Source organism: Budorcas taxicolor, chromosome 1, assembly GCF_023091745.1.
Source record: "Budorcas taxicolor isolate Tak-1 chromosome 1, Takin1.1, whole genome shotgun sequence".
NCBI lineage: Eukaryota > Metazoa > Chordata > Mammalia > Artiodactyla > Bovidae > Budorcas > Budorcas taxicolor.
Window position 1 is genome coordinate 90,922 of NC_068910.1, and position 14,375 is coordinate 105,296.

Below are 14,375 nucleotides of genomic sequence, written 5' to 3' on the forward strand. Positions count from 1 at the left end.
AACGGTTTGCCCCCTTCGCGGTGCATACAGTGGGTACATAATCGATGCTCAGTACACTGCACACGAGGTGGGAAGTGCCAAGCAAGGGTCTCAGACAGGAGCTCAGTGGAGTCGTGGCCCTGTGGGCCAGGCCTGCCTGTGGTCTCTTCCCACAAGTGAAGCTGGAATCGGGCACCTATGGGTCTGTGGAGCAGGCAGCCCTCAGGACACAGAAGGAGCAGACACCCAACCTCGGGCGTGGAGGTGGGGGTGCAGGGACCCTGCACTGGTGGACCAGGGGCCGGACATCCACGGAGCCCCTGTGTCGCTCCAGGTGCAAACCAGGGTTCCCCGCATGTGGCAAACCAGATTGAGCCCCCAGAATCACTCCATTTCCTGGCAGGGCCAAGGAAAACAGCATGCCAACGCCAGAGTTATCAAGTTCTTTCTTCTTTTTATTGGCAAATATATTTTTATGAAGGACCAAAGAAAATATACATAATTGTAACATATGTACACCAGCTTTATAGATTTTATTTCAAATTTACACAATGTTGATATGTTATTAAAAGATTTTATGTCGATGCACCTATGTACATTTTATTTACATACATTCATAGGATGTGAAATAAACCTCTCAAAGCAAGCTAGTCCATTTGATATTAATTCCTAGACAAAATGAGGGATGCACTTCTAGGTCAGGGTCTGGGAGGCCCTACTAGCTCTCCTACACCAGCCCTGTCCTCCTGAGGGTGACCCGAGGCGCCGTCTGGATTTGTCTGCACACAGCACAAGGGGCTGGGCCACGCAGCACCGTCACCCTGGGGCAGACCTGCGTCTGTCCGTCTGTCCTGCACGTTTAACTCAAGCACATGCACTATCGCCTTGCCGAGAGGGGTTTTTTCACCCAGCCCACAGCCACCCGGCAGCCAGGTCCCGCCCCTGTACCGCCCTGCGTACTCTGGTGGTCAGGCCGGGGATGGAGCCACGCCCAGGCCACAGTGCAGCCTGGACTTCTGGCCTACTTCCTTCTTCCCCGCACGCTCCCTCTGGGAACTGACATTTCAACACTGCGCACTTTTCCTTCCCCCGGCCTGAGCGCTGGCCCGGCCCAGGCCGGGAGCCCAGCAAGAGGGGGGCTGGGCCGCGGAAGGCGCGGGGCGCGCCAGTTGCCTCCGGTCAGCGCAGCCGCCTCCGGGTCCCCGGGGAGGTGGCGGTGCTGAGTCCGCACCCCCGGGCTCCAGGTGGCCCAGATGGGCGTCACGTCCCTCAACGGGGGCTGATAACTTATTGCTACAGAGTGCCTGGAGGAGGCGGCGGCCGCTCGGGGGCGGGGGCGGGGGCGGGGGCGGGTCAGGGCCTCGGCAGCCGGCTGCTGCGCGGGAAGCGGTGCACCTTGACGTGCTTGGACAGGTGGTCGCTGCGGGCGAACTTCTTCTCGCACACGGGGCACTGGTAGGGCTTCACGCCCGAGTGCGAACGCCGGTGTCGCGACAGCTCGTCCGAACGCGAGAACCTGCGGGACAGGGCGGTCAGCGGCCTCGCCCCCGCCGCCCGGCGGAGCCCACCCTGCCCCTCCCCCGCCACCCCTCCAGGGAGGCAAGAGGGGCCGGTCCCGGGCTGTGGCCTGAGGGCAGCTGGTAACCCCACAGGCCCCCTAATTGCAACTGTGCCTCAAGCCCCTCAGACCAGACAGTGGGGCTCCTGGGGGCATCCTCCAGGCAGCCCCCAACCGGGGACACAGGCTGGGGCAGAGGCCCTGCCCAGGCTGCAGGGGGAAGGCCTTTGTCACAGCGGAGGAGGGGTCCTCAGACTTGACCCCACAACTCCTGGACCCTGCCTGCCTTCCCAGCAGCTGAGAGGTCCCCACACAGCACCGCGCCCTGCAAGGCGCTCAGAAGCCTCCACGGCGGCCCAGCTGCCTCCCTGTCGCAGCCCCAGCAGCTGCTGCGAAGGAGCAGCACGGGCCCCAGCTGGCCACAGGGCTCAGCTCTTGCCACGGCCGACCTCAGGGACTCCAGCCTCTCCCCACTCCGAGCTTGGTCCTGGCAGCGAGACCCCACCCTGTGCATACACGCTGTTGTGCTTTGCGCTCTGTCTGCATGAACTGCCCTGGGACACGTGCCCAAACCGTCCCCTCTGTCCAGAAGGCTCTTCCCATGCATCCTTTAGCCCTCAGCACAAACGTCACCTCCTCAGGAAAGCCCTCCAGGATTGCATCCCACCCACAGCTAGGGCCTAGAAGCACTAGGCATTTCTCTTCCTGGCCTCTGCCACTGCCACAACTTTCGTTTCCAAGTTTTTGATGAACATCAGTCTGAGCCACTAGACCGTCGGCTCCATGAGGAAAGGCATGTGCCCCGCGGCCAGCCCAGCACCTGGTGCCTGGGGTGCTTGGTCTGTGCGTCAGTGAGAGCAGACACAGCAGCCCCTCAGGAGGACGGACAGCTGTCAGAGAGGCAGCCCTCGCCAGACCCGGGGCATGAAAACATCCAGTGCACATGCGCACACACAAACGTGCCACACTAAAGCCTCTGCCTGCAGTTGCAGGGGGCCTGGGCTCGACCCATGGGTCAGGAAGGTCCCCTGAAGGAGGGTATAGCAACCCACTCCAGTATTCCTGCCTGGAGAATCCCCATGGACAGAAGAGCCTGGCGAGCTACCGCCCACGGGTCACAAAGAATCGGACACGACTGAGCACGGAGCACACACATGCACGTGTGCACACGCTCACCCACGTGAGCACACGCTCACCCACATGAACACATGCACACAGGAGCATCAGGCCCAGCACCCCTGTTCCTGGACCCACGCACGAGAGGAAGGGGGGTGGTGCCTGCAGCAGCCATTCCCGCCCTGCCAAGGAGGGGGCTAGAGGCTCGGCCAGGCCTGACCCTCTGGGTGGGAGCCCGGGACCCACAGCTGTACGGGGAAGACCGAGTGGGGGCCTCAGCCCAGAGGCGCAGAGGACAAGCACCACCTCCCTCACTCCCCCGGTGCCTAGAGCGCAGCCAGGCTCCTGTGCTTGGAAGCTGGTGTTCACATCATAGCCCGGGTGCCTGCGCACAGGGCAGTGCCATCAGCACCTTTGGAAATAAGACCCTGGCCCGTCTGCCGTGAGAGGAAACCGAGGCGCAGAGATGTGAGGCCCTGACCCAGGGTCAGCGGCCGCAGAGCGGCCGAGGCCAGAGCAAACGGGGCCAGACCCAGGTCTCCCCGGCCTGGTGACCGCGGGCAGCCTGGCCTCCCCCAGAGTGGGCCGGGTGCCCCGCACCCCTGCAGCTCAAGCGGGTGGAAGAAGCACCAAGGTTCCAGCTGTCAGGGGCCAGCCCGGGACCACCCACCCCGGCGGGAGTCAGGACCCCCAGGGCAGCGGCAAGAAGGCTCTGAGACGGCCCCGAGCCCCCGCCTCCCCCAGCACGAGGCACGGGGTCAGCCTCATCCTCCCACTCAGGGAGCCAAGACCAGCCCCGCTGGAGACACCACCCCGGAGGGGGGCCACAAGGACGGGGGCTGCAGGGAAGCCGGAAGGCTTGGCACAAGCCCGCATGGTCCCAAGCAAACGCGGACCCGCCCTGGGCCTCAGGGTCCCCTCTTTTCCAGTGGAGCCTCGGGGCTCTTGTCCACCTTCCAAGGCTCTTCCCAGAGGCCAAGCGGGCACACAGGGCAAGTGGCCTCTTGTCGGGGGATGCCTAGGAGGGGCGCGTAGCGGGGACAGTGGTCCCAAGAGCAGCCCCCTACCCGCACGCCCCCTCCCCCTCAGGTCCTCTGACCTGAGCCCCCAGATGACCCCCATGCCACCTTCTCCCAAACCGCAGCCACATGGGATGGGGCAGGCGGCTATGACTCAGCCTCTGCGGGCAGCGGACCCTGCTCCTCCTGCCGGACTGCCTGGCGAGTCACCAAGCTCTCGGAGGTGCTCCCCAGGCACAGGGAAGGGCAGACCGGGTGCCAGGGCTGAGGGTGCAGAGCGGGTGCGGGGCCCACGGCTGATGAGGGTCACCCATGATCCCCACGGCTGGGCTGCAGGGAAGCACAGGTCCAGGGGGCCCTCCATCAGCCAGAAAGCCGTCGCTGTGAGCACCCAGGCTGGGGGCGGTGGTGGGGACGTGGCGCCAGGAACAACGCGGGGCTGCGACTGCAGGCAGGGCTCGGGGCCTTGTCGCAGCCCCGGCCCCATCCCGGCCTCCCCATCCCCAGGGCCTCCCCATCCACTGTGGAGACCCAGGCCCCACCACACGGGGAGCCGGCACTCCCCCAGGAGCAGAGGCAGGAGGGCACTCTCCTCAGATGGGACAGGACGTCCTTCTGCAGAGAACAAGGGAGGCCGGTGTTCAAGAGGGAAGCGGGAACTTCTAGGCAGAGGCCGACAGCGCCTCCCTACACGCGCGGCCTCAAGCAGGCCCATCCGGCCCCAGCCCCGCCCCAGCCTCCGAAGCCGCGTCCCTACGCGGAAGAGCAGGGACTCCAGGGTCCACAATCGGACACCGAAGGAAGTGGCGGGAGGTTGCCCAGGCCAGGGATGACCCTGGGGGACAGCGCTCCAGGCCCTCAGTGAGCAGGACACAGGACAGGGGCCAGAGGGGGGACAGGCGGCTGCTCTTCACCAGGACCGCCAGGAAGGAAAGGGTCTGGAACGCAGAGCGCCCTCTGGGAGGACAGGCGTGGCACAGGGGGCAGCCCACCCCCTCTGGACGTGTGGAGGGGCTGCTGCAGGGCAGGCCGGGCTTACAGCCTGCCGGGTGGGGTGGGGTGGGCAGGGAACCTGGGCCGAGCCCCTACCTCAGCCACCTCCCAGCTGGGTGATGGTGAGAAGCACCTGCCAGCTCTGGCCGCGTTTCCTTTCTCTAAAGTGGGGCGGCAGAGGGTGAGATGTTGGATGGCATCATCAACTCGACGGACATGAGTCTGAGTAAGCTCCGGGAGCTGCGGATGGACAGGGGAGCCTGGCGTGCTGCAGTCCACGGGGGCGCAAAGAGTCGGACACGACTGAGAGACTGAACAGCGACGCAAGTGGGATGACAAGCTGACGCCCGCTCGCAGGCTCAGAGTCACGCGGGGCGCCCGCCCAGCACCCCGGAGCCGCGGCTCACTGGCTCACCGGCTCACTCCTCAGCCCTTTCCTCCCGGCCCAGAGCTGATGCCTGGCGGCTGATGACCTCGGGGAAGACAGGACTCCTGGCTCACGAGAGCGCTGCCCAGTGAGAGGTGGTGGCCAGCCCGGCCCTGGGGCGGCGCGTGGAAGAGGCATGCTGGCCTCACCACGGCGGGGTGCGGTGTCCCGGTGAAGGATGACTGCATCTTTCTGGGCCTCGGTTTCCCCCTACCTAAAACAAGATGGTGCCAACAAACCACAGAGGTGCTGGAAGGCCTCAAAGAGACCGGGATGTGGGAAGGGCAGAGCCAGAGTCACGGCGAGACCAGCGACAGCCACCCCCGGGGGAGAGTGCTGGAGACACAGGCCACCGGGGGCCGTGCCAGCCCGTGCTGCCCGAGGGAGCCTCCAGGCCAGAATGAGGGTTCCTGATAGGAATCTAAGGGTATCTGGGGGTACGGAAGGCCTGAGGGGCGGAAAGGCGATGAGTCCCCCATGGAAGGAAGCATGGAAGCCAAGGCGGCGATTTGCAGAGGGGAGTCCAGCTCTAAAACCCTCAGGACTGCCTGGCACTCAGCAAGTGCCTGGGGGGCTGGCCACCGTCACCTTCTCCCCTGTGCTGTCCTGACGGAGCTGCCCCAAAGTCAGTCCACCCTCCCACCCACGTGCTAGAAGGACGCCCCTGTCACTCGGCTGGCAGCTGTGACCGCGTGGACGGGACAGTCAACTCACGGGCCCATAAGCAACAGTTCACGATCCCTGAAGACTGACCAGCGAGACACGGCCCCGCCTGGCAGGGCCTCTGCCTCACGCGAGCCACACGTGACCCTGTGAGGGCAGACCCAGACCAAGACGGCAGACACGGCTCCCAAGGGCTCTGTATAGACCTCACGGTGCCAGGCTCCCACCGTGCCTCCCCCACTGGGGGGTCCTGGGTAAGACAATGCAAGAGCTCAGGCAGTGCACACCTGAATGCCCCCCATGAACCCCACTCTGGGTTACATACCTCCCCACATGGGGAACTCACTCCCTCCAGGGCTGCTGTGCTGGAGGCCAAGACCTGCCCCCCGATGCCCTGGGCCCAGGGTCCTGTCTGTCTCCAGGATAGCCTGGAGCACAGGTCCTCCTCTCCTGGGGGAGTGGCTGAGTGGGCGGCCTTGACCACGACCACACCCTTCCACCCAGCCTCAGTTCTAGGGGGGTGGACAGTGCCCAGGACTGTGAGGCTGCCCATGGCCCAACCCTCACCAAGACAACACCGGCCTGGGGGTCTCCGGGTGCCACCCTGCAGCATGAGTGCCACCCAGTGGAAGCGGGGTGACCCCTCTCCCTCACACTCTGACCTCACCCAAGAGCGGCACACGACCCGGACGATCCCTGCACACATGGACCTGGGGGACAGAGGCCGCGAGCAAACCTTCCACTCGACAGATGAGGAAACTGAGGCTGGGCCGGGGGACCGCGGGAGGGCACTGGCCAGGGGGCAGAGCTGGGCCGGGGTCCACCCCCTGCCACCAGCCGCCCCACCCCCAGGGTCAGGATATCCCCTGCCACGGCTGGACCGCAGCAGGGCCCCGGGTCTGCCCACCGACCCTAGTTCTTCCACTGGCTGGCAGGCCTGCCCTGAAGCACACCAGCTGACACTGCCCGATGCTGTGGGCAGTGCGGGGCTGGGGCTGGGCTCCTGGAGCCCTCAGGGCTATGGGTGCCAAGGCAAAGCCCCTTCTCTGGCCAGCTCAGCACCCCACGACCCAGGATGCTGGGCACAGGGCTCCCCTCCGTCCAGCCTCGGCCCGCCGCAACGCTGAGGCCAGCACCTCTGGCCCGGGGCCGGCCCTGCCCTGCTCTCAGGAGCACTCCTGCCAGGAAGCACCGGGCGCCATGTGCACCCACACACACGAATGGGGTGCAAACATACAGCGTGCACAGTCACGTGTGGCCACACAAGCCCCTTGTGAGGCTCCGGTCTGCACAAAGCCAAGCATGCCTCCCACCCCTCACACAGAAGCCACACTAGGCAGGACCGAGTGTGCAAGGAGCACACACACTGCCCGGGCTGCCAGCTTCCTGCCGGGGGGCGTCCTGAGCATGTCATCCCTGACCTGTGCCAGAGCCTCAGGAAACAGTTCCCTCCCAAGAGGGCGAGCCCGCCTGGGGGGACTGGGGGCGGCCCATGGGAGTCCCACCAGCTCTGCCTGCCCAGGGGCTGGGTGACCCTGGGCAAGCCGTCACCCCACTTTGAGAGCTGGGTCCCCCACCGTGCACCGAGTAGAGAGCCTGGAAGCAGTCTCCCGCTTCTGGCTTGATACCCGAGCCTGGAGCCCCTCCGTGGCCTTTCTGGTGTCCCCAGCACAGTGCCAGGTCCCCCAGGACGGCCGTCAACTGGCTGGGCCTTCAGGCTGTAGAGGCGGCCGCTTCTGGCCCCCTGGCTTCGACCCCATCAGCAAAGGGCCGCGTGCCCACCGGTTACTGAGCTGCTCCAGCCTCCCCGTGCTCAGCGATGAAGGGAGGCGAGGAGTGGCACTCACCCTTGGGGCGCTGCAGAGTGTGGGGCGTGGGCACGCGCGGTGCGCAGCCGCCCTCCTGCCTCTCAGCAGCCCCGGCACCACCAGCGGGGCTCTTTGCTTGGCCCAGCCCCTCCCCAGTACAGCCTCAGCCTCACCCGGTCACCATGAAACTGGACGCCAGCACTCGGAGGCACACAGGGACCTCTGGGCCTGCCCACCCCCTCCCCGCCCTAAGCAGCCTTATCCAAGCGTGGAGGACGCGGTCTTGGCCACACACCCCAGGAGCAGGGGCGCGCGGGCCCTGCGCAACGCCTGGCCGCCGCCGCCATACTGACCTCCAGCCGCAGCCCGGCCAGGTGCAGGCGAAGGGCTTCTCGCCCGTGTGCCGGCGCAGGTGGGCCTTCAGGTGGCTGCTCTTGGTGTACGTCTTGCTGCAGCCGGGGAAAGTGCACCTGTGCATCTTGAGGAGTTCGGCCGCCGGGTTCTTGGGGAACTTCTGGCCGACGAGGAGGCCTGCAGAGCCGGGCCCCAGGGGTCCCGACCCAAGGGGCTTGGCGGCGATGGGCACGGGGGCAATGCGCACGAACTTGGAGGGCAAGCTGAGGCTGGACGAGGGCAGCACCTGGGGCACAAGCGTGAAGGTCTGGCCCTGGATGCTGACCAGCAGCTGTGCCACCCTGACAGCCTCTGGGGGCTGCCCTGGGGAGGCAGGCTCCGCGCCCGACTCCTGCTTCGCCGGCACTGGCTGGATCTGCAGCAGCAGCGGGACAGGGGGGTCAGAGCTGGGGCCCTCAAGTGGGCCCTGGCTGCCAGCTGCACCAGGGCCCGACGGGGGGGCGCAACGCTCTCTGCCGCCGGCCCCGGCGTGGAGGTGGCCTCTGTGCGGCCCGGCAGAGAGCTGGCCACAGGTGTCCAAGTCCTTGCCACTGCCCTCTGGGGCCTGCTTCACCGCCGGCTCCATGTTCTCCTCCAGAAACTCTTCGATCTCCTCCAGGGTGGGCTGGAAGGGCCGAGGGACGTCATCAGGGTCGCCCACGGGGAACTCGGGGAAACTGAAATGCTCCCCCTTCACAGGGGCCGGTGTTTTCCGCCAGCTCCCCCAGGCCATGGGGCTGCCATGAGCCGCAACGCCGCCGCCCAGGGTGGCCTGGGACAGCAGGAAATCCAGGATACTGTCCTGGCCCTCAGCCGCCCGGCCGCCTCCGTAGCAGGAACACAGGGTTTGCGAGTCAGGGCTGGCGCAGGAGCAGAGGCTGGAGGCGTCACTGTCGTCCTCGGAGAGGGGCGAGGGTAGCATGTGGTATGCCCGCCCATCACCCAGAAAACAGACAGGGCGTTTCAGCGACGAGAAGGTCTCGTCCACTGGGAGCAAGTGGTCCACCATGCTGGCCTGGCGGCTGCAGAGAAAACCAAGAAGGCCCCATCAGGAAAGCAGCGCAGTCAACCCCCTCCTTGGAGGCGCCTGGCCCCAAGCCGCGGCCAGCCACAGCCTCCTGCCGCCCCAGGCCTGTATCCTGCCTCCATCCATCCGATGGGGGAACACTGCAAGCGTGTTTTCCGAAATTGCACCACCTGTTTGTAGAAGTGCTCTCCAAGCCCATTGCACAACCCGGCTCTTGCGGCTTCACACAGATTTTTCAGAACAATTCTGAGAAGGAACACACATGTCTGAGTGTGAGTGCGTGTGAGGGAGAGGGTGGGCATGTGAGGAGGTGCTCTGCACCCCAAACAGCCAGGCGGGAACCCCATCCAGCTGAGCAGAGTCGCCATCATCCCTGGACAACTGACCTCGGTCCCATTCCTACAGAATTGCTGGCAGGGTGGCGGGTGGGGGAGGAGGATGGCCACATGCCCTCTGACCCCCTGTTGCTGCAGCTTGGGTAGGTTTGCCAGATTAAGCAAATAAAAATAAAGGCCACCCGGTTCAACTTGAAACTGAGTTTAAAAAAATGAACAACTTTTAACAGAAGTATGTCCAAACGTTGGATACAGCAGGTTTATACTAAAAAGTTGTTTCATCGGAGACTCAAATATAAATGAGGAGTTTGTATTTCAACCAGACAAGTCTACTCGGAGGCATAAATTAAAGACCCCGTCAAGGGCTGTCTGACCACCTGAAAGGGGGCAGCCCACCCACCACCCAGTCCTCGGGCCCATGCCATCTCGGCTGCCTCTCCAGTGAATTGGGAACGGGCCGCCACCAAGCACCCTCCACTGGACTGGGCACCGTCAGGGGCTTCACCAGTGGTGGAAGGGCCCTGCCTTGCGATGACAACTCAGGGAGAACATACCCCGGTCCCAGGCCCCAGCTACTCCCGCCTTTGACTCACAGCTGCCAGGTGGGGGATGAGACCCCTGGCCAGCACCCCGTGGAGCACTCACCCAGCTCACGCTGCCTCCCTCCCAGACCAGGGCCCCTGTGGTGCAGGCTGGGCGGTCGGCTCTGGTTGTGTTCCCAGCCCCTGGTGAGGCTTCTGGTGCCCAGGAGGGGCTCAGGGCACGTCAGCAGAGAGGACAGCGGCAGGCTGAAGGCCATGCGGGTTGCTGTCCAAGGAGAGTCAACAGTGGCCGTGACAGGGCCACCTCTGCAGACCTTTGTCCCACCCAGTGACCACAGCGGGTGTTTACCGAGTTGAGGAAGGGGACGATCTGCAGTTAAAGCAGACAGTCTTGGCCGCCAGGCACCACATCCGCTCCCACTACAACCATCTCTGTCTCAAGCACTCGGCCCGGGCCCGGCACTGTCTGACAGTCAGCAGGCCCAGCCAGCGGTCAGGACCTCCCAGGGCCAGGCCGTCCTCAGCCGTGACCTGGGACCAGTCCTTGCTCCCCCAAACCCCAGTCTCCCACCTGTTCCGTGTGTGATGACCCGGCCTTGAAGCTTCACAGGGGCCCAGGGAAATAAGGCAAGGTCAAGTCTGCGTCCAGGGCAGCGTTTGCAGGAGAACGCTTGGCTTTTTAGCTATGGATTTAAAGCTGGGAGTTTTAAAATACACACTGTTCACTGAATCAGGTGCCGAAAAGGCATGAAAATGCCAGATAATGTGAAGAACAGAGCCCACACTCAGCCTGAGACCCCAACCTCCACCCTGTCGCCCACACTGAGCTCCTGTCTCTGCAGCTTGTCAGCTGTGTGACCTCGGGCAGGCGGTACAACCTCTCTGTGCCATGCATTGGGTGGGCATCCTGACAACTGTGCCTAGTTCCTGGGGTTTTGTAAGACCAAAGAGCTTACACATGCTGAGCACTCGCTACAGGGGCAGACAGGCAGCACCAGCCATCAGGGTGAGCCTCAAGGGTGAGGCCTTTCTCCCCTCTGCCGCCATGCTGAGAAACCCAGGGACTCCAGTCTTCCTAGAACCAGGCAGGAACCAGGCAGAAAAGGCAGACAGGGCCGCGTCCCTGCCCTTGAAACTCTCCCCAGAAATGTGATCACTACCCGACTATTCCATGATATTGAGGAATTACAGTCAATATTTTTAAGTGGGATGATGTATTGTGGCTGGTACATACATTTCAAAGGAGGCCTTACAGTTTAGACACATAAACTAAGATATCCACAGATTAAATGATACAAAACAAGTAAGCGGGGGAAATAAGTACAGCAGGACGGGGTAGGCGGGAATCTAAGAAAGTCCCAAAGGAATGGGCCCAGTCTCCTCCCAGAAGGCTGGTCTGCCCCAGACCACTGCTCCAGCTGCCCCACTCACAGGCGGTGCACAAGCTCACCAGCCTCACCGCCCCCAGCCAGGGCCCCAGCACTTCCCTCTCCACAGACCCCTCTTCCCAGCCCTCCAGGAGGGAGCCCCTGATTTAGATCCCTCAGCTCCTCAGCTCCGAAGTCACTCTCTGTGAGGCCTCCCTGCCTGCCCACCACCCTCTGCTAACCACCCTGCATCACAGTCTTCCTAACAGTCGCTATCGCAGTTACGTATTTATGCACTTCGTTCTCAGTCTCCCCACCAGAATATAAGCCATTTGGACTGTCTACCCCCGACTCTGAAACAGGATCCTGGCCGAACTTTGCCAACCGAGTGCAAAGGCCCGGGGGTGGGGCCCGCAGCAGACCGCCTGGGCCCTCGGGCAGGGAGGACGCGGACACTGAGAGCCCACAGGGCCCGCGGGGCGCCGGGACCGGCCCTGAAACACAGCAGCACGTGGCCCGGCCAACGACGCAGGCCGCCAGGAGGGGGGGACGCCCTGTCCCGGGCAGCGTCCCCGGCCGCGGCCGGACTCCGCCCCTCCCCGCCCGGCCGGCCAGGCCTGCTGTTTATCCTCCCGGGGACACGGCGGCCGCAGGAACAACATGTAATTGATAACGAGCGGAGCGCCGGCCAAGGGCCTTCCATTGGGTCAGCACGCAGACCACGGCGGGGGGGCCGCCCTTCAAAATAAGAGTCCCGCGTCGGCGGCCTCGCACCTGTGGGGCGGCGGGACTCCCCGCGCTCCGCCGGGTCCCTGGAGGCGGCGGAGTGGCTCCAGGGCCTCAGGCACCCGGGGACCCGTCACTCCCGGGGCCTGGGCCGGCAAACAGCAGGGGTGGAGGGAGGGCCCGAAGGGACCCGCAGAGGGGCGGGCGGGGACGCGGGCGGGGGCGCCGGCGGGGGCGCAAGCTCCTGCCGCGTGACTGCGCGTGCGGGGCGCGCTGAGGGCCGGGCCGGGGGCCCTGCGACGCCCCGGCGCGCGTGGGGCCGCGCGTGGGAAGGGGCGGGGGGAGCCGGGCTCCGCCTCCCCCGAGCCGGCCGCGGTGACCGGCAGTAACCCCTCCGCCCGCAGGCCCCGCCGCGCCCGCCATATGGGCGGCCGGCCCGCGAGGGGCGCGCGGCCGCGCGGGGCCAGGCGCCGAGGCCGGCGCGGGGACTGGGCCGGTGCTGGTGGGCACGGGGGATCGCCGTCCCGCCTGCCCGCCCCCGGCCCCGGCCCCGCGCCGAGGGCCCCGCTCCGCCGACATCTCCCCCGACGCTCGCGCGGAGCCGGGACAGCCGTGCGGGCGCCCGGCCCGACGCGCAGAGGGGCCCCCGCGCCCCCTCCGGGCCCGGTCCAGGCGCGCCCGTGCTCGCCGCGCGCTCCCACCTGAACTCGGCACGGCCGGCCGGCGGCCAGGCCCGGCGATCCCGGGCCCACGCGGGCTGCGCTGGGGGCGGCGGCCGCGCGTCCCGCACTCACTCGCCTCGCCCGGCCCGCGTCGCTGCGGCCGAGCCCCCGCCGCCGCCGCCGCTTCTCGGCGCTCACTCCCCGGGCTCACGTGACGCGCCGGGCGCCGCGAAGGCTCGCAGGAGGCTCGGCCTCGGGCGCGCGCCCCATTGGCCCGCGCCGCGCGTCACGCGCCCAGGACCCGCCCCCTGCCCCGCCCCGGACCCGCCCCTGCCCGGCCAGGCCCCGCCCATTAGCCCCTCCTAGGCCCCGGCCCCGCCCCTGCCCCGCCCTTCCAGTCGCAGTGGCCCGGCCGCGGCGGCTCCGGAGGTTTCAGCCCAGGTGAAAACGAACTTGGGCCTGGCCTGGGGCTCCGAGGAGGGTCCATGCGGGCTGGGCGCCGCCGGACAGCCCCGGCCCGACCCTCCCTACCCCGCTCCCATCTGCAGCCCCGGGCGGCCAACAGGCAAAGCCAGGACTTGTCCGGGACGTTGCTGGAGAGATGCGGGCGAGCGTCCGGTGAGCCGCCAGCCCCCTCGGGACAGGAGGCGCGCGTCCCGCAATTGCTAAGTGACCAGCCCTGGAGACACGTGCGCTGAGGGTGGCACCCTGCGCACTGTTCACACTAACCTGTCGTCTTCTCAGCCGACATTTTACGGAGGAAAAGGACTCTGAGGCCGCGGTCCCCCGGAAACAGCTGGTAAGAAGGGAGACGGATGAGCAAGCCCGGTGGTCCATCGGCGCCGCCCAGATGGCATCTTCCAGACAACATCGATGGTAGCCTGGGAGTGCCTTCTACAGAGCACGCACCCTTACCTCCAGGTGTGGGAGGCGAAGAGTGTTTCCGATTCTGTTCCTCTCCAGGACACTGCTGGAGCCGGGACTGATCGCTGGGACCTGTCTAGGCTCTCCGGAGCGCTGTGGGTCTGGGCTCCTAAGACTATGCGGGACATTGGACCCTGCATCCTGGGACCCTGCCCATGCACGCCGCAGAGCCAGGCATAACAATCTGGCTGCCACCAGGGATCAAACTGGGGCTCCGTGGGAGGGTTTGAACAAGGATGGCGATGGTGCTGTCTGCCCCGCCTGAACATTCATGCAGGTCCTGGCCAGCATCCGCAGCACCAACCCAGCTCACTCCTTTTCATAGAAGAGACAGAGGTTCACTGCCTGGTCTCTGTGCAAGTGAGAGGCAGGCACATCCCTGCCTGTCACCCGTCCTATGCTCCTCACACACTCTCAGGCTGGTCTTCCCCATCTTCTCACTGGCAATCACACCGAACGGTCAGAAGAAGCTTGGCGACTAAGGTGCATCCGTAGTTTCAGCACACCAGGAAGCTTCTGCACAGGCTAGCAAGAAGCTGAGCAGAGACAGACAGGCACTGTATGGTTGTCACTTACATGTGGGAAGCAAGAGTGGAAACACGGTGAAGGACAGGGAAGCCTGGTGTGCTGCAGCCCGTGGGGTCGCAAAGAGTCGCGCACGACTGGGCAACTGAATGACAGTGGTGGTAAAGAGATGAGGTTCACCGGAGGAAGGGGAGGGGTGGGAGCGCAGGAGGGCGATCACAAGGCACAGGCTTCTAGGTGAGGGTAAATCACCAGGGATGCTATGCTGCCGTTGTTCAGTCACTAAGTCATGTCTGATTCTCTGTGACCCC

The 14,375-nt window shown here is 65.3% G+C and overlaps 1 protein-coding gene across 1 annotated transcript; it reads right to left on the reverse strand.

Moving 5' to 3' along the window:
- Positions 1 to 445: 445 nt before the first annotated feature.
- Positions 446 to 12,751, reverse strand: KLF15 (KLF transcription factor 15). The gene is made up of 3 exons (XM_052660076.1): positions 12,655 to 12,751; positions 7,917 to 8,978; positions 446 to 1,495 (listed from the first exon to the last, which is right to left on the reverse strand). Exons 2-3 carry the CDS (start codon positions 8,963 to 8,965, stop codon positions 1,333 to 1,335), a joined length of 1,212 nt encoding a protein of 403 aa, XP_052516036.1. The 5' UTR covers positions 8,966 to 8,978; positions 12,655 to 12,751; the 3' UTR covers positions 446 to 1,332.
- Between the last annotated feature and the right edge of the window lie 1,624 nt (positions 12,752 to 14,375).

Coding starts and splice junctions, on each gene's coding strand:
- KLF15 (XM_052660076.1), bottom strand. CDS start 8,965: ATGGTGGACCACTTGCTCCCAGTGGACGAGACCTTCTCGTCGCTGAAA. Junction 1,496..7,916: donor TGGCCGGGCTGCGGCTGGAG/GTCAGTATGGCG, acceptor CCTGTCCCGCAG/GTTCTCGCGTTCGGACGAGC.